The sequence below is a fragment of the Trichosurus vulpecula genome, chromosome 8 (assembly GCF_011100635.1).
Source record: "Trichosurus vulpecula isolate mTriVul1 chromosome 8, mTriVul1.pri, whole genome shotgun sequence".
NCBI lineage: Eukaryota > Metazoa > Chordata > Mammalia > Diprotodontia > Phalangeridae > Trichosurus > Trichosurus vulpecula.
The window spans coordinates 199,660,375-199,681,701 of NC_050580.1; the positions used below are offsets into that span (position 1 = coordinate 199,660,375).

General features: G+C 44.6%; 1 protein-coding gene across 1 annotated transcript; it reads right to left on the minus strand.

Annotated features, from left to right (window-relative positions):
* Positions 1 to 347: 347 nt before the first annotated feature.
* Positions 348 to 10,178, minus strand: DUOXA1 (dual oxidase maturation factor 1). The gene is made up of 6 exons (XM_036736883.1): positions 10,032 to 10,178; positions 9,713 to 9,770; positions 6,831 to 6,965; positions 6,068 to 6,281; positions 5,621 to 5,838; positions 348 to 625 (listed from the first exon to the last, which is right to left on the minus strand). The coding sequence occupies exons 1-6, from the start codon at positions 10,176 to 10,178 to the stop codon at positions 348 to 350; spliced, it is 1,050 nt and encodes a 349-aa protein (XP_036592778.1).
* Positions 10,179 to 21,327: the final 11,149 nt, after the last annotated feature.

Sequence of the window (21,327 nt, forward strand, 5' to 3'; positions counted from 1 at the left end):
TCCCGCTCCTTGCATTGTGCTTGGCGTATAATAAATGCTTGTTGTTTTGAACTGAATTATTTTAAGCTGAGATTTGAATCCAAGTCTTCTGGCTCCATGTCCAATGTTCTTTCTTTCATACCATGCTGCCTCTCTGGGAAGATATCCACCATAAACTTGGGGGTGGTAATCATGGTTTCAATGAGTTGGATGAGATTTGGAACTAGAAAGGAAGTCTCAAATGGTAGCAATTTAGGAGGGCAAAAGTACAGGCCAACTGGAAATCCCTGAGAGATGGAGCTAGAGGGCACTAACATCTCCAAGCTTCCTTAAACTCATAATTACAATGGGGTACAGGAGATGGGACGTTATAAGGAACTCTCTGGCTCTCTCTGGGGCTCCTCTGGAGGCCTGATGGGCTCCTCCGTAAGGGGCTCCTCACTGGGAGGTTCTGACAGAGTTATATCTTGGTCCCCAGGGCTCTCTACTGAAGTCCTGTATCGTGGACTCAGGAGTCCCCCTTCCTCTGGACCTGCTATCTTTTCAGTTTCCTCTACCCCACTTTGGTTGAAGAAAATCTTCAGCCTGCCTGGTCGTATCCTGTGCATCACCATCACAGCTAGGCTCAGCAGAATACACAGCAGCCCTGAGGAGGAGAAAAGAGTTGACAAAGAAGTCTGGGACAGATACATAGAGAGTGGGGGGTGGGGAGGGAAGAGAAGAACCACAGAGAACAGTCATTATGGAAGGAAGGCATAGGGAGGGAAACAGGAACAACATAAGGTAAGGTGGGACTGAGGAAGGGGAGAGAAAATGGCATAGGACAAAAACAAGGGGAGGGGTGGTATACACCAGGATCTTCATTCATATCTCACACCCTTTTCATAGGCATACCCCAAGGTTCTGTCCTGGGTTCCCTTCTCTTTCTGGATATACTCTCTGGGTGATCTTATAAAGTCTTATGGGGTCAATTATCACCTATATATAGATTGACCCTCAATTTACAGGGTGGAGCCAAGATGGCGGCTGGAAAGCAGGGACTTGTGTGAATTCCCCCTCAGGTCCCTCCAAAAACCTACAAAAAATGGCTCTGAACAAATTCTAGAGCTGCAGAAGCCACTAAATAGCAGAGGAAAGCAGGGCTCCAGCCCAGGACAACCTGGATGGTCACTGGGTGAGGTCTATCGTGAATGGAGCTGGGAGCAGAGAGAAGAGCCCAGCGTGGGCTGCACCCAGACCAACCAGACCAGGAGCCAGGTGGAACAGGCCCTAGCGCCCTGAATCAGTGAGCTGTGGCAGTTACCAGACTTCTCAACCCACAAACACCAAAGACAACAGAGAAGGTTAGTGGGAAAAACTGCGGGGGACAGAGCGAAAGGAGTTCGGTTACCGCCCCAGGGGCAGTGGAGGAGGTTCAGCTACAGAACTACAGCTGCAGTTGCTTCTGGTCCCCAGGCCCACCTGGTGGGAGGAATTAAGTGGCGGATCTGAGCAGGAGTGCAGAGCCTGCTTAGATCTGAGTCCAGTCCAGGTTGGCAGTTCTTGGGGGAGGAGTAGCACTGGTGTGGCAGAGCTTACTGTGTAGAAAAAGCTCTGAAAACAACAGCGCAGACCCTCAAGCTTGGGACAAAGTACTCTCTACTCTACAAGCAGTCACACGCTGACGAAAAACTCAAGGGTCAAGTAGTTGGCTAGGAACATGGCCAGGCAGAGAAAACGAACTCAGATTCAGACTCAGACTTTGGAATCTTTCTTTGGTGACAAAGAAGACCAAAACATACAGCCAGAAGAAGTCAACAAAGTCAAAGAGCCTACATCAAAAGCCTCCAAGAAAAACATGAACTGGCCTCAGGCTATGGAAGAGCTCAAAAAGGATTTAGAAAAGCAAGTTAGAGAAGTAGAGGAAAAATTGGGAAGAGAAATGAGAGTGATGCAAGAAAACCATGAAAAATAAGTCAATGACTTGCTAAAGGAGACCCCAAAAAATACTGAAGAAAATAACACCTTAAAAAATAGACTAACTCAAATGGCAAAAGAGCTCCAAAAAGCCAATGAGGAGAAGAAGGCCTTGAAAGGCAGAATTAGCCAAATGGAAAAGGAAGTCCAAAAGACCACTGAAGAAAATACTACCTTAAAAATTAGACTGAAGCAAGTGGAAGCTAGTGACTTTATGAGAAACCAAGATATTATAAAACAGAACCAAAGGAATGAAAAAATGGAAGACAATGTGAAATATCTCATTGGAAAAACCACTGACCTGGAAAATAGATCCAGGAGACATAATTTAAAAATTATTGGACTACCTGAAAGCCATGATGAAAAAAAGAGCCTAGATATCATCTTTCAAGAAATTATCAAGGAGAACTGCCCTGATATTCTACAGCCAGAAGGTAAAATAGAAATTGAAAGAATCCACTGATCACCTCCTGAAAAAGATCCCAAAAAGAAAACTCCTAGGAATATTGTTGCCAAATTCCAGAGCTCCCAGATCAAGGAGAAAATATTACAAGCAGCCAGAAAGAAACAATTTGAGTATTGTGGAAACACAATCAGGATAATACAAGATCTAGCAGCTTCTACATTAAGGGATCGAAGGACTTGGAATACGATATTCCAGAGGTCAATGGAGCTAGGATTAAAACCAAGAATCACCTACCCAGCAAAACTGAGTATCAGGCTCCAAGGCAAAATATGGATTTTCAATAAAATAGAAGACTTTCAAGATTTCTCAGTGAAAAGACCAGAGTTGAATAGAAAATTTGACTTTCAAACACAAGAATCAAGAGAAGCATGAAAAGGTAAACAAGAAAAAAAATCATAAGGGACTTACTAAAGTTGAACTGTTATGTTTACATTCCTACATGGAAAGATGATGTGTATTATTCATGAGACCTCAGTATTAGGGTAGCTGAAGGGAATATATAGACAGAGGGCACAGGGTGAGGTGAATATGAAGGGATGATTTCTATAAAAAATAAAATCAAATTAAGGGATGAGAGAGGAATATAAAGAGAGAGGGAGAAAGGGAGAGATAGAATGGGGTGAATTAGCTCGCATGAAAGGGGCAAGAAAAAGCAGTTCTGTAGGAAGCGAAGAGGGGGCAGGTGAGGGGGAATGAGCAAATCTTGCTCTCATCGGATTTGACCTGAGGAGGGAATAACACACACACTAGATTGGGTATCTTACCCCACAGGAAAGAAGGAGGAAGGAGATAAAAAAGGGAGGACAATAGAAGGGAGGGCAGATAGGGGGAGGAGGCAATCAAAAACAAACACTTTTGAAAAGGGACAGGGTCAAGGGAGAAAATTGAATAAAGGGGGATAGGATAGGAAGGAGCAAAATATAGTTAGTCTTTCACAAGATGAGTATTGTGGAAGGGTTTTACATAATGATACACATGTGGCCTATGTTGAATTGCTTACCTTCTTAGGGAGGGTGGGTGGGGAGGAAAGAGGGGAGAGAATTTGGAACTCAAAGTTTTAAAAACAGATGTTCAAAAAAAATGTTTTTGCATGCAACTAGGAAATAAGATATATAGGCAATGGGGCATGGAAATCTATCTTGCCCTACAAGAAAGTAAGGGAAAAGGGGATGGGGGGAGTGGGGTGACAGAAGGAAGGGCTGACTGGGTAACGGGAAACCAGAATATATACCATCTTGGAGTGCGGGGGGGGGGGGAGGGTAGAAATGGGGAGAAAATTTGTAATTCAAACTATTGTGGAAATCAATGCTGAAAACTAAAAATATTAAACAAATAAATAATAATAATAAAAAATTTTACCCAGTCTTCCTCTATATCCTGAGCTCCAGTCCTGAATTACCAATGTAAGAAATATGAGGAGGAGTTTTGTTTCCACAGAATTGAAGGTGTACTTTCCCCCCCTCCCCCACCCCAGCTTTAGCAGAAACCAGGCCTCAGGTCAGTCAGGTGAAAGATCAGAGGCTTGTAGGCATGCTTAAATGAGCCGTTTGAGGAGGGCATGATGTAGGCAATCAGGGGGTTGTATCTGGCCAATGAAGAGCCTGGCAGGAGATTCAAGTCTGAGTCTTTTATACTTTCTTCTGTACTCTGTTCAGGGGAGGTACCCATTTATTGAGGAAGAATAAATGTAAATTATAATTAAAACATTCCTGACTTCCCAACGGGTCTTGCTTATTCCTAGACAATGTATGTTTCTAACACCAACTACTTGTTAGATGTCTCTACCTGAATGGCCCATGAACATCTCAAACTCAACCTGGTCCTAGGCCCCAAAGAATTCATTATCTCTCCAAATCCCATCTCATAGTCTCCCTGATTACAGTGTTTCTCCTCTCATCTATCCTCCACATAGATGCTAAATTGATGTTTCTAAATTTCAGGTTTGATATGTCATTCTCCTACTCAAGAAACTTCAGGGGCTTCCTATTCCCTTCAGGAAAAAATTGGAGATTCTTCTATTTGGCATTCAAAATCCTTCACACTAGTCTAGTCTGTCTTTTCAGACCCATTACAGATATTTGTACCTTGGAGTGAATAGGGGAGAGTAATCTGTGACTGGTCTGGAAAGATGGGTTCTGTAGCTAGATTCAAATCCTGCCTCTGATGCCTACTACCTTCCTGATCTCAGTTTGGTCATCTGTGATATGAGAGGGTTGATCTAGATGGTCTCAGTTGTCCCTTCCAATTCTATATTTAAGAGACTATGCTTGGAATGATCTCTTCTCTACCTCAAAGAACAACAGCTTCAGAGTGTAGTTCTGGTGCTGCCCCCTACAGGAAGAATTGTTAATGCCTTCCTAAGTTACTTTGTATCTACTCAGGATGCGTCTACATATCCCTTAGGTTGTCTTGCCCCATTTAAATGAGGACATGGTCCAGTTTTATCTTTACATCTCTAGCATTTAGCATTGTGCCTGGAACACAGTAAATAATAAATATATTCTTCTTGAGCTGATAAGGGATGGGAGAAGGAGTATAAGCAGGGGGACATAAAAGAGGGGTGGGGGCAAAGAGCGTATAAAGGGATAATAAGAATAATAGCCAGCATTTATATTGCACATTAAGATGCGCAAAGTAATTGATATGTGTTAAGCTAGCATTTATATTGCACATTAATTTATAGTTAGCATTTATACTGTACTTTATACGTGCTATATCATTTGATTCTCACAATGAAATACAGGAAATAATATTATTATCCCCTTTTTACAGATCAGAAAAGAGGGAGGTTAAGGGACTTGCCCAAGGTTTTTGTGGTTGTTTGGTTATTTCAGTCATGTCCCACTCTTCATAACCCCATAGCTAGTAAATGTCTGAGGCAGGATCTGAACTCAGGGCTTACAGACCCCAAATCCAGAACTTTATCTAATGTGTCACCGAGCTGTGCCTAGGGTGGGAGATATCATCACAATACAGTCATTACTACATGAAATGGTCTTAATCTGTTAACCGTTTCCAAGAAGCCATCCTGAGAATGGGTAAACACACCAGAGGTAAGAAGAAAACCCATAGCAGCTACTCTGAGGGTCTGGTCCTCTGGTGTGCTGAAGAAGGGAAATCTCATAGACTGGAGTCCCCTTCTCGTTGGGAAAGGCCACCCCGTTCCTCCCTTTCACTTCTTGGGCCCTCTTCCTGAAATTCCTCCAGGAGGGTCCTTACCAGTAGCCAGTGAGATCCAGAAGGCAGGTCCATGTTGAGTGTGCAGGGAAGCAGAGCCCAGGCGGAGTGGACACATTGGAGTCAGTGTGGTGGCCGTGGAGAAGAAGATTAGTGAAAGGATGAGGAAGACCCCTGTGGCCAGGAGCATGTATCCACCATAAATTAATACAGGCATGGAAAACAGCACATTTGATAACAGCCAGCAAAGGAATGCGACCCTGGTAAGGCATAGTTCAAGTGAGGAGAAAGGGACCATATATAATAGTCACAAAATTGGGGGGGGGCGGTGGTCTGAGTAATTCACCTCCATAGTACCTTTGGGCTAAGTACCACTTGGACTCTGTGCCTAGGATGCCAGCCCCCTCCCATCAGGGTTTCCAGGACAGTAAAAAATTATTGTCTAAAGTACAAGTCATCTTGCTACCCTTCCCAGCCTTCTATCCTCACCAAAGTGTGGCAGAAGCATAGTGTCCAGCCAGGCGGTATTGGCGGTACAGGCCACAGGGACTATTTGGAGTAAATTTCTCTGCCAAGTAGAGTACTGGGTCAGGTACCCCCTTCTCCAGTGCTTCTATATACTCCTCAGCATAATTCTGTCCAAAGTGCCATCTGAACTGTTCATTGTAGTGAATGGTCTCATTCAGCTGCTGTACTGGTATCCCTGGGGAAAAGAAACAGGGGAAGAAAGGTCAAGGTTCAAGGACCAAGGGGGACCAGGACCAAGAGGGTTCTGTGTGTGTGTGTGTCCCCTTTGAGAGCCAGAGGGTATCTTATAATATCCCATGCCCTACATATTCAGTAGGGACAGATTCAAATAGGAAAGATAGCACATTGGGGAGATAGTGGCATGGGAATGAGCAAGGGAGGAAAACCTTGGCCATGCCTGAGAGAAAAAAACATGTTTCATGGATCACAGGATTTTCCATTAAGAAAGGCAAGAGATTTCAGGGACTCTCTAGTCTGACTTCTTCATTTTAAAGATGAAGAGGTTAAGGGACCTGCCTAAGGTCACACAGTAATGGTCAAAGGCAGAAATCTGCTGATGCCCTCTGACCCCAGAGCCAATGCTTTTCTCACTGTACCCATTTCTGTGTTCCTAACCTCCTCTACCCAAGGCCAAAATCCCTTAAGCTTTCCTGACTCGAAGTTTTGTACATGGTTTCCAAAGACAGAACACCCCACCAGGATTTACCCAATCATGTCCTTTTACCTGTAAGGGTGATATTGATCCCTCGAAGACCTATTTGCAACCCTACATCTGCATTGATCCTCACGGGGCTAAAGGCCTTATACGTAGTGTTGGTGTTGACCCGGCCCACAGACCACTCGCCACTGAAGTTCACAGCTGGAGAGGGGAGTAGAGGAAGAAGAGGGCATGGTAAGAGAGTCATGGGAACATGGTGGGTGGATGTGATCATTGGGTTCAAAGCCTTCCACTGCTCTCTGCATGGTCTGAGTCTGCATCTGCTCCCTTGAGAGATACTGCCCACAGCAAGATGGGAAGGGCAAAATGGATCAGCAAGAATATTATTATTATTACTATTATTAATAATAACTAGCATCTATACAGTGCTTTAAGATTTGCAAAGCATTTTACATGTTTCCTCATTTGAACCTCATAACATCCCCGGGAGGTAGGTGCTGTTATCATCTTAATTTTACAGATGAGGCAGACAGAGCTTAAGAGACTTGCCCAGGGTCCCACAGACAGTAAGTGTCTGAGCTTGGATTTGAACTCAGGTCTTCCAGACTCCAAGTCCAGCATTCTACTACTTGGACACCTAGCTGCCCCAATTAATAAACAGCCTCAGCATGGAAATGCCTCATCCTTCCACTGTCACCAAGACAATGCAATCAGCCATTTCCCCACTTTTATTGCCATTCTTCCAGGGACTTCTAGGTTCAGGTGTTCACTTTAATTTGATTTCAACTACATAAGAATGTTGAGTGAAAGTGCTCAGTATAATCTGCCCCTTTGTAATTCCAGTGCTAGGCCACTGGGTGGCGAAGTGCATAGAGCACTGGGTTCGGAATCAGGAAGACCCATCTTCACGAATTAAAATCCAGCCTCAGACACTGATTAGCTGTGTGACCCTGGGCAAGTGCCTCAACCCTGTCTGCCTCAGTTCCTCATCTGTAAAATGAACTGGAGAAGGAAATGGCAAACCGCTCCAGTGTCTTTGCCAAGAAAACCCAATATGGGGTCACAGAAAGCTGGAAACTGAATGACTACAAAAAAACCCTGGTGCTTGGCATCTTACTTGTCACGAGAGGGATTTGGCGGTGAAGTAGATAGAGCGTTGGACCTGGAGTCAGGCACACCTGCATTCAGATCCAGCCTTAGAACTTGCTAGCTGTGTGACCCTGAGCAAATCACTTAACCTTCATTTTCCTCAGGTTCTTCGACTGTAAAATGGGGATAATAACCAGCTTCTGGGGTTGTTGTGAGGTTCAAATGAGATAATATCTGTTTTTTAAAAAAAAAATTCTTAGCACTGTGACTGGCACAGGAAAGCAGAGGGAAGGGAAGGTCATAGGTTCACAGGCTTATGGGATTTGTTTCTAGAAAACACCTCAGAAACATCTAGTACAGCCCTCTCAATTTATAAGTGTGAAACCAAGGCCCAGTAACTTGCTCAAAGTCATGCCATTAGTTAGTGGCAGGCCTGAAACCAGAAACTAGAAACCAAGTCTTTGGATTCCCAGTTTAGGATAATTTTCACTGTCTCTTCCTTCTTCTTTACACACAGACACAGACACAGATACATAGACACACAGACACAGACACACACAGACGCACACAGACACACAAGAACGTGTGTGTGTGTGTGTGTGTGTGTGTGTGTGTGTGTGTCTTAGACCGTCTCCCTATCTCACCCAGGGTGGTCATTTAGCAGTCTATTGTTAGGCAAGGGAACTTTGACCTGCTCTGTTTCCCACATAGTTGGTTTGCTCCCCCTAAGGTAGCAGGGTGACCTCCTACTCCCCAGAGGTCACCATAATGGTGCCAGACTTAGTTGGGACACTGCATCAGCTTTTGCCCACTGTAGCTTAGAATTTCCCAAGCTCAAATGATTCACTGGCCTCAGCCTCCTTGGTAACAGGCCAGAATACCTGGCCCCCTAGATGCTTCTTACAACATAGTGAGAATTGGTGTTTCAGTGAGGGGAACAAGGTGGGGCTAGGGAAAACTTGGGGAAATGGAGGTGATGGAATCCTAATAAAGCTGCCCCCAGCCCCAATATTCTTATTTCCTCATAGGCCCCACCGAACAACAGGCCCACTACCCCTACCTAGCCACTCACCCCACCCCCAACTCAATATTTTAGCTTCTTCATATATGCCTCACTGTTCATTACAACAACAGGTGTGTCCATGAACTCATATTTCTCACAGAAACAGCAGACATGTCCATGTGATGGGATCCCAGCCACTGCCTCTAGCTAGCCACTGCCCGCAGACCCATTCCTCATATTTCCCACAGAAAAAGCAGGTGTGTCTTTATACTCAACCACAACCACATCCATCTAGTCTCAGACAGGACAACAATACTCAGCCAATCAGAAAGCAGTACCACCGGGATACCCAAGCAGGATGTAGACCCCAAACTAATAGAAGGGACTTTCCCTAAGTAGGCACCTGTGCAGTAATAGCAAAAGTTGTCCTTTAGATGAACTTATGATGTAGAAAGGCTTATTATAATATCATTATCATATATTCACACACACCCCTAACGTGTTTTTCCATATGCATTGTGGTTAATCACGTATACTGTTTCACTGTGGCTGGGATCTCTCCTCTACTACCTAATCCCTTAACAAACCCCTCCTGCCTTTTTAATATTTATAATTTCTGTTATGTAATTGCATTTTTACCTTATAAAAATCCATCTTGCTTTCTTTGTAGTTGCTGGTTCCTCTTGGAACTTAGCCTGCTACATGAGAGGCGTCAATCTCAATAAATGCCTGTACTTGGATTAGAGGTGGTCTGACTGAATTCTTTGAGATGGTTCCACCACAACACATCATGAAACCACAACAGAGGGTCACCTTTTCAGTGATGGGCATTTGGTTCTTCTCTGTATATACTCACCCAGTGTGGTAGCTCCAATGAATAGGCTGGTCACCACCCGAAGCAGCCAAAACAGCCTCTGAATTATGAGTTGAATTCAGTGATCAGAACTCTTCTTCCTTCTCCATCCCACCCTAAACAATATTCAAGGTCTCCCCCTGGACTGGGTATCTTTAGAGTTGTGGTTACTTAGGGTTGGGGTTTACTAGGGCTGTAGTCATCTTAGTTAGGCTGGGATTCCCCTAAGGCAAGGGTTAGATTTGGGACTGGAGACTGGAGTTTTCTCGGGGCAGGGGTTTCTTCAGGCTGGCTTAGATCAGAGCTGGAGCATCTCTCTTACCATCTTGCCTCGGATACCAGGCAAGATTCCGATGAACGTGACCAGTACAGTTAAGAAGACCGTGATAATGACTGCTGAGGTGGTATCCATGGGGAAAGTGGGCTTAGGGCCAGCATAGAAGGGGAACGTGTGTCCAAAGGAAGACATCTTGATGACGAGTCAGGAGGCAGGCTGCTAGAATAGTACAAGGTCATAGATTAGTACCCCAGCCATAGCTTTTATTCCTCATTCTCATCCCACTACTATTAGGTTACTCCTCCTCCCTACTGGTGATGGAATCAGCATCTAAGGGGTCATTGTTCCCTTCAGCATCTTCCAATGTATTTCTTCAAAACCTTCAATGGGTTATGAAGAAGTGGGTTATAAAACTCTCAGTAGTTCCTTCTTGTCTATAGGATAACCCTCAGTTTCTTCAAATCAATATTATTACCACCAGATACTTTGTGTTATCACCTATAAATTTCAGGATTTGGTCTCAGGACATACCCCCAACTCCCTTTTATATTCTTCCTGCCCTGACTACACAGATAATAAGTTGATGAAAAGAACAATGCCTATGAAGGTGGCGGGGGGTGGGGGGGAGGGAGGAAGCACAGAAAAGAAAAAAAAAGGCACTCTTCAGAGGCAACGCAGTGTATTAGAGAGGGTGCTGGGTTTAAAGTCAAGAAGGCTAGGATTCATATCCTGCCCTTAGTACTACTACTACTACTACTGCTGCTGCTGCTGCTGCTTCTGCTTGGACCCCAATTCCAAGATCACATTTCTCCCTAGCCTCAAAACACTATCCCTGACAGTTTTCTGCCTAGCCCAAGGACACTATGCCTAGCAATAACTCATGAATGGGCCCTAGCAAGGCAAACTATCTCTCCTTGTTACAAGAACAAACTGACCTCTCTGTAGAATTTCCCTTGTAAAAACAAGACTATCTTGTACCTGTAGAATTATCATGCATTGATTCTGACAGTTATCATATACAATCCAGAGGTCAAGTTATAGACATCAACTCTCAAAGCTACCTTGCCACGGTCATAACAGGCCAAAATATACCCCTTAGGAACCCTCTCTCCAGGTTTCCAGTGGTGAATGACACCTGTGACCAAGGTTGTATGTTATCACCTGATTAGCATATTTGCCAGATAATCCACTACTTTTCCTATATAAACTTTAGCATCATTCCTGTTAGATTGCAAGTTCCTTAAAGAGCTTTGCCCGCCATATTAGCGTTACAATAAGCCTTTTGCCAACTTGACTTAAAGAATGCTTGAGTCCTTGAATTCATTCCAGATGACACTGTCCTGTACTTCAGTCCTTGAGGGGTCCCTGAACCCCTTAAACAGCATCATTTCCACCACTACCCCTACTGCCACTACTACTACCACTACCACCACCACCACTACCACTACTACTACCAACACTACCAATACTACATCTACTACTACTGCTACCACTACTATGACTACTAACACTACCATACCACCACCACCATTACTGATAGAATTCTAATAAAGCTGCCCCCAGACCCAGTATTCTAACTTCCTTATGGGCCCCACTGAACAGCAGACCCACAGCCCCTACCTAGCCACTTGCCACCCCCCATTCAATATCCTAACTTCTTCATATACGCCTCACTGTTCACTAGAACAACAAGTGTGTCCCTGAACTCATATTTCTCACAGAAACAGCAGACCTGTCTGTGTGATAGGATCCCAGCCACCGCTTCTAGCTAGCCACTGCCTGCAGACCCATTCCTCATGTTTCCCACAGAAAGAGCAGGTGTGTCCTTACTCTCAACCACAACCACATCCATCTAGTCTCAGACAGGACCACAATACTCAGCTGATCAGAAAGCAGCACCACCAGGATGCCCAAGCAGGATGTAGACCCCAAAATAATAGCAGGGACTTTCCCTAAGTAGGCACCTGTGCAGTAATAGCAAAAGCTGTCCTTTAGGTAAACTTATGATGTAGAGAGGCTCATTATAATATCATTATCATACATACCCCCCAAACAGGTTTTTCTGTATGCATTGTGGGTAACTGCATATGCAGTTCCACTGTGGTTGGGACCCCTCCCCTATTACCTAATCCCTTAACAAATCCCTCCTACCTTTTTAATATTCATAATTTGTGTTATGTAATTGCATCTTTACCCTATAAAAATCCATCTTACTTTCTCTGAAGTGGCTGGTTCCTCTTGGAATTTAGCCCACTCCATGAGAGGTGTCAATGTCAACAAATGCCTATACTTGGATTAGAGGTGGTCTGACTCTGAATTCTCTGAGACCATTCCACCATATCTACACCACTACCACTACTACCACCACTACCACTACTACCACTACTCCAACAATTACTACTACTACTACTGGATATTTGTATTGCATTTTAAGGATTTCAAAGTGCTTTATGTACATTACCTAATCCCATGAGGTAGGTCACATTAATATTACCATTTTGAAGATAACGACACTGAGGCTCAGAGATGTTAAAGTTCTTTCCAGGGATCACATACCTCATGAGTAACTGAGATGGGATGTGAACCCCAGGTTTTTAATAGTGGCCATAACAATACCTGACATTCATACAGCACTTCAAGATTTGCAAGCCATTTTACATGTTTTCTCATTTGATCATCACAACAACCCTATGGGGCAAGAAAGTGAGGCTTAGAGAAGCTAAGTGATTGGGGTCACACAGCTATTAAGTGTCTGGGGCAGGATTGAGACTCCAGTCTTCTTGACTCTAACTCCAGGGCTCTATCCCACCTCACCAGCTAGCTCCCTCTTACTGGTTTTGTGTCCCTAGCCAAAGTCTCTAACTTCTCTGTGCACTAACTCTGGGACTTAACTACTGGGTCATGAGTCTCCCTAGGCTGCGGAGATCACAGATAAGGCTCTAATCTCTGTATCAATCATTTGTCAGGGCCCCTCCATCTGATCACCCTGATAAAGTCCAGATCTCTCAAATATCTCATCACCTGGTGTTTGGTACATACAACTCTGTTTTCCTTCTGCCCTGCACCCAAAACAACAGTAACTGGCCTCCCTCTTCTTCCATTCTTAGTTCTGGGCTTTTTTCCCCCTGAAATCTTACCTTTGCCCTCTTCTACAGCTGTTTGGGAGATGGCTAGCTCTACATCTCCCAGCCATCAATGGAACTGGAATTAACAGCCTAGCAGGGGTGGGGAACCTGCTGTCTCAAGGCTACCTTGCCCTCCTATTACTTAACCTACCCCCCCCCCCCCCGCAAAGATCCCTCCCTTATCCTCCCCTTGCTCCTTATCCCTTTAGCCTTTTATTTCTTTCTGAATTTAGAAGACTTTCATGCCCTTCTAGATTGATATGTATTGTTCCCTCTTTAACCCATTCTAATGAGAGTAGGGCTCCAGAACTCCCAGCCCTCCTCTCCCATCTAATTCCTCTGTATCAAGTCTTCCTCTCATATCTCATTTGTATAAGATAATTACTCTTTTTACCTTTTCCTAAACCACAGGTGAGGAAAGGCCACGTATAGCATTCTAGGTCCTTGGGTGAGGCCTTGTGACTAAGTCTGAGTTTTACAGAACAAATCTTTATACTAAGGGGATTTGTTCTATGAGGTTTGGATTCAATCAAAGGGCTGCACTCGAGGACCTAGAGGGCCACATGTGGTTCTCCACCCCTGATCTAGACCTTATAATTTCTTAGGTGAGAGTGAATTTGAAACTTGATCCATCAGTCTCCATTCCGACTATTCTCTTCTATCTTACAGGCATTCTGTTTCAATTTTGCAATACAGTATCTTCTATCATGAGTAACATTCCGACTGAAATATGGGCAACTCCTAACTGGAATATGGGTACCTCCTACCTTTGGGCAGCTAAGATAGAGTGCCAGGCCTGGAGTCAGGAAGACTCATCTTCCTGAGTTCGAATCTGGCCTCAGACACTTCCTAGCTGTGTGACCCTGGGCAAGTCGCTTAACCCTGTTTGCCTCAGTTTCCTCATCTGAGAAGGGAAATAGCAAGCCACTCCTGCATCTTTGCCAAGAAAACCCCAAATGGGGTCACAAAGAGTCAGACACCACCACCACCACAATCTGCTTTTAGTCAATCAGTTCCCAAATCTTTCCAGGTTCTCATCATTCTTCACCTGGATTATCCTGTGATTCCAGTCTCTTCTCTCTCCTATATAACTTCCATGCTGTTGTTAAAATACTCTCCTTAAGGCACAAGTCTGATCGTGTCTCCAAGCGCCTGACTACTCACTCTAGTACCTTCAGGGGTCCCTACTGCCTATGGGATAAAACTAAAACACCTATCATTTAATATCCTTCATGTCTAGCTCCTTCTTACCTCCTCAGCTTCATTCCACACTATTCCCCTTCACAAATTCTATTCTCCAACCAAACTGGACAGCTAGTGGTTCCCCAAACTCATCACTCCATTTCCCTCCTCCATGTCTTTGTACAGGCTTTGTACATCTATGCCTGGTGCACGCAGTCCCTATCGTGCTCCACATTTTAGGCTCCTTACTGTCAGCCTTTCCCGATCTCCTTAGCTGTCAGTACTCTTTCCTCCTCCTCCTCAAATTTCCTCATACATCTGTCTAAATGTTCCTTAGGGGCAGGGACAATTTTTTTGTTTTGTTGTGTTTTGTGTTTCTAATGCTGAGCACGTGGATATGAACAGATGCCTACCGAATATGACATCTCTTGTCATGGGTTATAGACAGCACCAGATGGGACCTCAGAAGTCACGGAGTACAGTACAACTCCCTTATTATACCAAAGAAGGAAAATTGAGGCCCAGAGAAGTTAAGTGACTCATCCAGGTGCTAAGTGGCAGAGCTCTTTGATTCCAAATCCGGCATTCTTTCCACTAAAACACCGTTCCCTCCTCTTGGAAAGTATAATTGAACTGGATGTCAGGAGACCTGAATACTAGTCCTGGCTCTGCAACTAACTAGATGCATGACCTTTGGCAGATCACCAACTCCTCTGGCCCTCAGTTCCCTCATCTTCAAAACGAGATCCAACTCAGTACTTTCTAAGATTCCTCCCAGCTCTAAATTGATTCTCCTGCTTTCTGTTCCCATTTTCCTCATTTACCCAAGATCTTCCCCTCTCCTTGCCCCACTGGCCACCTCTCCTATTCTTGCTCATCTTTTTAAAAATATTATTATTTTTAATAATGTTTTCATTTTTTTCCCCAACAAAGACAATTTTAACATTTTTTGAGTTAAGTGACTTGTCCAGGGTCACACAACTTAGTAAGTACCTAAGGCTGGATCTGAACTGAGGTTCTCCTGACTCCAGAGCCAGTGTTCTATCCACTGCACTACCCAGCCATCCCTCTTAACATTCATTTAAAAAAAAATTTAAGTTTCGAATTTTCTTCCGCCTTCCCTTACATCCCCTCTTGGTAACCAATTTGATATAGGTAACCAAAGGTAACCAATTTGATATAGGGTATATGTGTTCAATCATATAAAATTAGTCATGTTGTGAAAGAAGACAAAGACCAGAGGGGAAAAAACCCATGAAAAAATAAAATTAAAAACAGTACACTTCAATCTGCATTCAGACCTTATCATTTCTTTCTTTCAAGGTGAATCTTATTCATCTTTTTTTAAACACTTCCCTTCCTTCTTTCTGCCCACTCTTGGCTTTCCTTTCTGGCTTCACAGAAAAGAGGTCACTGTTCTCTCTTAATCCCAGCTGCACCAATCTAAATTCAATTTATCAATCCTCTCCCTAGACCCATCACAAGGATTAGGAAAAATATACAAACACATCCTCAGGGACACATACAGAGATACAGACTGATACATGCACACACAAAGACACAGACATTCAGAAGACTTAAGATCTCTGATCAATGTAATGGCCAGTCCTGATCCCAAAGGACTGATGCACATCTGTACTACCCACCTCCTGACAGACAAACGATAAATTCAAGATGCAGAATGAGGCATACATTTCTGGACGTGGTTAATGGGAGAATTTGTTTTGCTTTTCTATGCATATTTGCTACAAAGTTTTCCTTTTCTTTGGGAAAGGGCTGGTGGGAGGGAGAGAAAATAAATGCTTGTTAATTGAAAAAAAATGATTTTAAAAAACCCACATATTAATAGAGGGAAAGACACAAACCCTTGAATAGACAATCATTTATACAAAGAACAGAGAAAAACAGAGATAAACAAAGACACACAAATAGAGAACCCATGTTCACATAGATATGGACAAATAGAAATGGAGTGACTGTGACAAAATTGGGATTGATTAGACAGCTAACTAAATCAATTTGGGGGTGCCAATCCCTCTTGGAATTCTTGGGTCCTCCTTGGTGTTGTCACTAACTAGAAGTCCACCAGGGGGACTCTCTCCTTCCTAAACTGCTAAGCCTTGACTACAGAAGCAGACACAGAAGTGCCTAGGAGTCTTCTCCTGACTCAGGAATCCAGCAAAACTAGTATCTATTACAGTTACTACAGATGGGGACCAGTTCAGGTAAGGGGATAGTTACGGTTTAGCATATCGGACTAGTTCAAGTGTGAGTGCTTCATGTGATTCAGGATGGTAATCTTAAATAGGATTAATCTTAAAAAGAACATAGACTCTAGGTGGTACAGGACTGAACTTGGAATCAGGAAGAGATTCATCTTCCTAAGTTCAAATGTGGCCTTAGACCCTTACTGTGTGACCCTGGGCAAGTCGCCTGACCCTGTTTGCCTCAGTTTCCTCATCTGTAAAATGAGCTGGAGAAGGAAATAGTAAACTATTCCAGTATCTTTGCCAAGAAAACCCCAAAATGGGGTCATAAAGAGTTGGGCACAACTGAATAACTACAACAAAGGATGTAGGACAGCCTTAGGTTCTTTCTCTTAATTCCTGAAGTTTTAGGAGAAGCAGCAGGGAGGGGGAGGGTGTCTCTATGTATCCTTCATGAGAGGGGACCCAGGGTCAAGCCCTCCCAGGGCCACTAACTAGCTGTTTGACCTTGGAGATACTACTTCATCTCACTGGGCCTCAGACTTCTCATCTGTAAAACCAAAGACTTGCACTTGAGATGATCTCCAAGGTCCCTGATATCCTGCAACTCCTCAAGGAATGCTCCTCTGGAGGTTGCTCTGAACAGATAACATGTAGGTAAAGACACAAATAAGATGGTTTGTTTCTCCAACAAAGAGTGGCACACTAATCAGCTTCTCATTCAAACCTGTCCCTTAGTCATCTAGGACTGCCACAGGGCAGCTGGGCCTGGAGTCTGGAAGTCCTGAGCTAAATCCAGCCCCAGATACTTGCTAGTTTTGTAATCCTGGGCAAGTCATCTACTGCATGTTTGTCGTTGTTTCTTCAACTGTAAAACTGGGATAATAGCATCTACCCCCCAAGCTCGCTGTAAAGATAAAATAAGATAATACTGTGTTTATAAAATGCTTAGCGTAGTACCTGGCACATAGTAGGTGCTTAATAAATGCTTATTCCTTCCCTTCCTGGCTAGAGGCCTACTTCTACTGCAGGCCCTCTCCTAGAGGGAAGGGAACAAAGAAGGAAATTGGAGGTGAATCGATCTAAAGAGTAAAAAGAATTTTGGGGAGAAGAGTTTAGGAGATAAGGATGGAGAGAGGGAGCAGAATTAAGCTGTGCTCATCAAGCCAAGCTGGGGGAAGACTTTAGTGAGGTTTAGGATCAGAAAGCAGCACTAGTGTGCTTTGTATATCCACTAAACTCCTGGAGGATAGGGAATGTAACTTGTTTTTGTATTCCCTAGTGCCCAAGCTTAATGAACGTTCATTCAATTGGACTGAATATTCTCGGCTTTATTTTTCCTCAGAAAAAATAGCTACTTCCGAAAAAATTTTAAATCATATGAAATTATTTTCTTATCCCTCCTCTACACCAGAATACAAATAAACACACACATATACTTGCACGTACACACACTTGAAGGGAAACACAGTGGGTTGGCCTCATAAACTAAGAGGATCAGGGTTTGAGTTTGATGCATATACTGGTTGTATGACACTGAGTAAGTCATTTAAGTGCTCCAAGACTGCAAGTCTCTGCCAATTGCAGAGAATGTGCTGTCCTCTATTGGTACAGGGTGTTTCCTCACATGCAAGCTCCCCAAACAAATTAAATCACTGGTCCAGACCCTATCCTGGATCTAGGAAAACCCTCAGAGACCAACTCCCTCATTTTACAGAACAAGAAACTGAGACCCAGAGAGCTAAAGTGACACAATTGCCCAAAGTTGCACAAGTAGTAATCTTGGGGAATGGGATTCAAATCTAGGTCTTGTGATTCTAAGACCAGTGCTCTTTCTGCTGTACCAAGATGCTTCCTAGAAACAGGAATCAATGCCCAACACAGTGACCTAGAGTAGGGGTCTCCAAATGGGGAGTCATAGCATGACCTAAAGAGGTGTGTTTGACCCACTGGAGAGTGAGGAGGTCTGCTGGATCCCAACCTCCCTGTCATAGCCAATTTGGGGGCTTGTCTCCATCCCAACGGTGCTACCCTTTACACCCTTTACCCTCAACACTCTCTCACTTCCCTCTTCTTCACTCCTCCCCACTTCCATCATGCAAGCTCCCCACCTCTCTTCTACTGCCCCTCAGGGCAGCTATACTCTTAACAACTACCCAGGCATCTATGGCAGGAGCTACACACGTGCCATCAGGAAAATTCTTCTCTCCACCCCTTTCAACATACCCACCCCATCCCTCCTAGATCATCCTGTTGCTTTGGAGGTCAGGTAACTCTCAAAGGGTGGACTCTGCTCTCTGAAGTAGTTACCTGGGAGTAAGAGTACACCCCCTCCCTTTTTGTTTTGGATTACATAGTGTAAGTCATATACAATAGTGCAGGTCCACATGTACATAAATATACATACAGGATGTTCCTAAAGTCTTAGTGAAATCTGAACATTGTATCTTAGGGTGATATGCCCCAATTTTTTTAAACTGATTGGGGTGTGAGATCAAAAAAACTTTAGAGGTTACTGACCTAGGCTCCTAGACGATAGCATAGTCCCTTGCACATAGTATATGTTTAATAAATATTTGTGTAATTAAATCAGTATCAGGGAGGACCCTACTGAGCAAGTGACATCCACCTTATGACCTGGAGAACCCTGGGAGAGTCACAGAACCTGAGCAGAGACAGTGGGTAACCAGGAGGAAAAGAGCCAAAGAAAGCTAAGGATGTAGCAGCTTCTTCCAGCCTGGGTGATCTCTTGACAGGTCTCTGGAGTGTTTTCCTCCCCCCTCCTCCCTTTCCTTTCCTTTCCTTTCCTTTCCAGATAGCTTGAACTCCACCCATTTCCAAACCAGACTAAGCAGGTTTGCTCTTTTACAAAAATTCTCTTCCACTAGAGACAGCAGCTTCTATCACCTAGGACTAATTCCTTTTAAGTAAATAAATGATTAAAACTCCCACAGCTGTCTTTTTCAGAATCCACTGCTCAGGACAAATACTTTCTGCAAACACCATAGTGAGACTATTAGACCAGAGCCTGAATGGGGCCATTTGTTCCTTTTTGAGGTCCTCTCCAGTAACTTACAATTGTGTGTCACCTTTCTGGTTTTCCCATGTATTCTAAATTCTGTGTAAGTAGTTGTATCAGACACCAGACATTCTTCCATATAGACTCCCCTACCTATAACTATTCCAGTCCCAGCTGGCCCTGGCTGCACTTTCTGTCTCATCCTCTCCCTTCCCTCCCCATTGAGACTTGGATGTAAGAATTGGAGTCCAGAACCATCTCTCTCTCCCATTTCCCAGACTGACCAAGACTAGGGATGAATTTAAAAAGCCTGTGGCCCTGGGCCCTCTCCACAATCTTATGCTCCTTCTATCACCACCCACAAGATGGGTTGCAGTGGGGAGGAAGTGTGGGAGGCCAAAAACTGGCAGCCCAGGAGTGAAGAGCAGCCCTCAACCTCCCCATCTCTTCAGTTGGTCCCAGACTCCAACTTTGGTAAAGTCTGGTGTTCTTTAGTGGTCATTTTCTGGCATCATCTCCTTCTACCCACCACCTCCCAGTACGGTTCTCCCGCTCCTTCTAACCTTAGGTTGCGTCCAGTCCAGCCACACTGGTGAGGTAGGCCCTGTGAGTGGGGATCTTTCAAGAGCTCAATGGGACCTCCTGGGGAGATCACAAAGAATCTCATTGTGGAGCATGGCAGGGACTCTTTTTTTTTTTTTTGACTCAGGGGATCGCACAAATCACTTCTCGGTTTTAGGTCTTACTTGGCCTTTGTCCTGCTCAGTGCAGGAAAGAGGAGAGGGTTCCCCTTCCCCCCACCCCCGATTTTAGTGTGTGGATTGACTGGGTTAAATATGGTCTGGCTAGAGTCTAGAGACGATTTGGGGAGAATAATCCCCTCCCACCCAGGTGCCCTACTCTCTGCCCTCAGAGAAGCCTCCTCAGAGCGAATTTCTCCCTCCTTTATTAAAGATTCCCCACCACCCGTTTCGTTCCTTCGCCCCAAACCTGATGTGGCCTCAGCCTCAGCTCTCCTGCGCCGTCTATACTTGTCCAGAGCCAGAGCCGTTTCACCTGCTCCTTTGTGCGCCCCTCGGCTGCTCTCCAGTCGGCTCTGCTCCTCCCAGTGGGGTTCATCTAGTGCCCGCCCCACCGCACCCTGGAGTTGGGGCCGCGCCCTCCACTCATATTCCCCCCAACTCCGCCCTACTCTGGCTCCAAACCGGAGCAGGGAGCCGAGTCTGGAACCCGAGGCGTCTGGAGCCACGCTGCATTCTGGAGGCCAGGGAAGAGAGTGGCCCGCAGGTCAGATGAGGAGAGGGATCTTTCCGGGGTGCTGTGATAAGAGTAAACAGTATCTGACTCCACGGAGGAAGCTCCAAGGGACTAGCCATTGATTGATGAGAAACGCCGGTTTAGCTATGTTTCTGGAGGGGGTAGGAGGCTTCTAGCTCCAGACGCTGGAGCGCCTTTCTGCTAGGCGCAGGGGTTTCGCTCTCATCCTGGGTCGCCCAGGGTTAAAAATGGGAACCGTAGACCGTCCTCCTTCCTTCACCTTCAATTCTATACTCCCTTTCCCCCAACCAGAAAAGATCTCTTCATTGAGATTTTTTCCTCTTTCCACCCCTAAGGATTTTGAGGGACTGGGGATATTGGAGATACCAGGTGTGGGCTTGGACCTTGGTAGCTTTGCCCTGTAGCACTTCTGGGCACAAAGAGGGGTCCCTGAAGTTTAAAGCTGGAGTTACCTTAAACTCAGACCACTCCCATCAGAACATCCTAGAGTCAAATGTTCCGTAGGCACCAGACAGTATTACCGCTGCCCT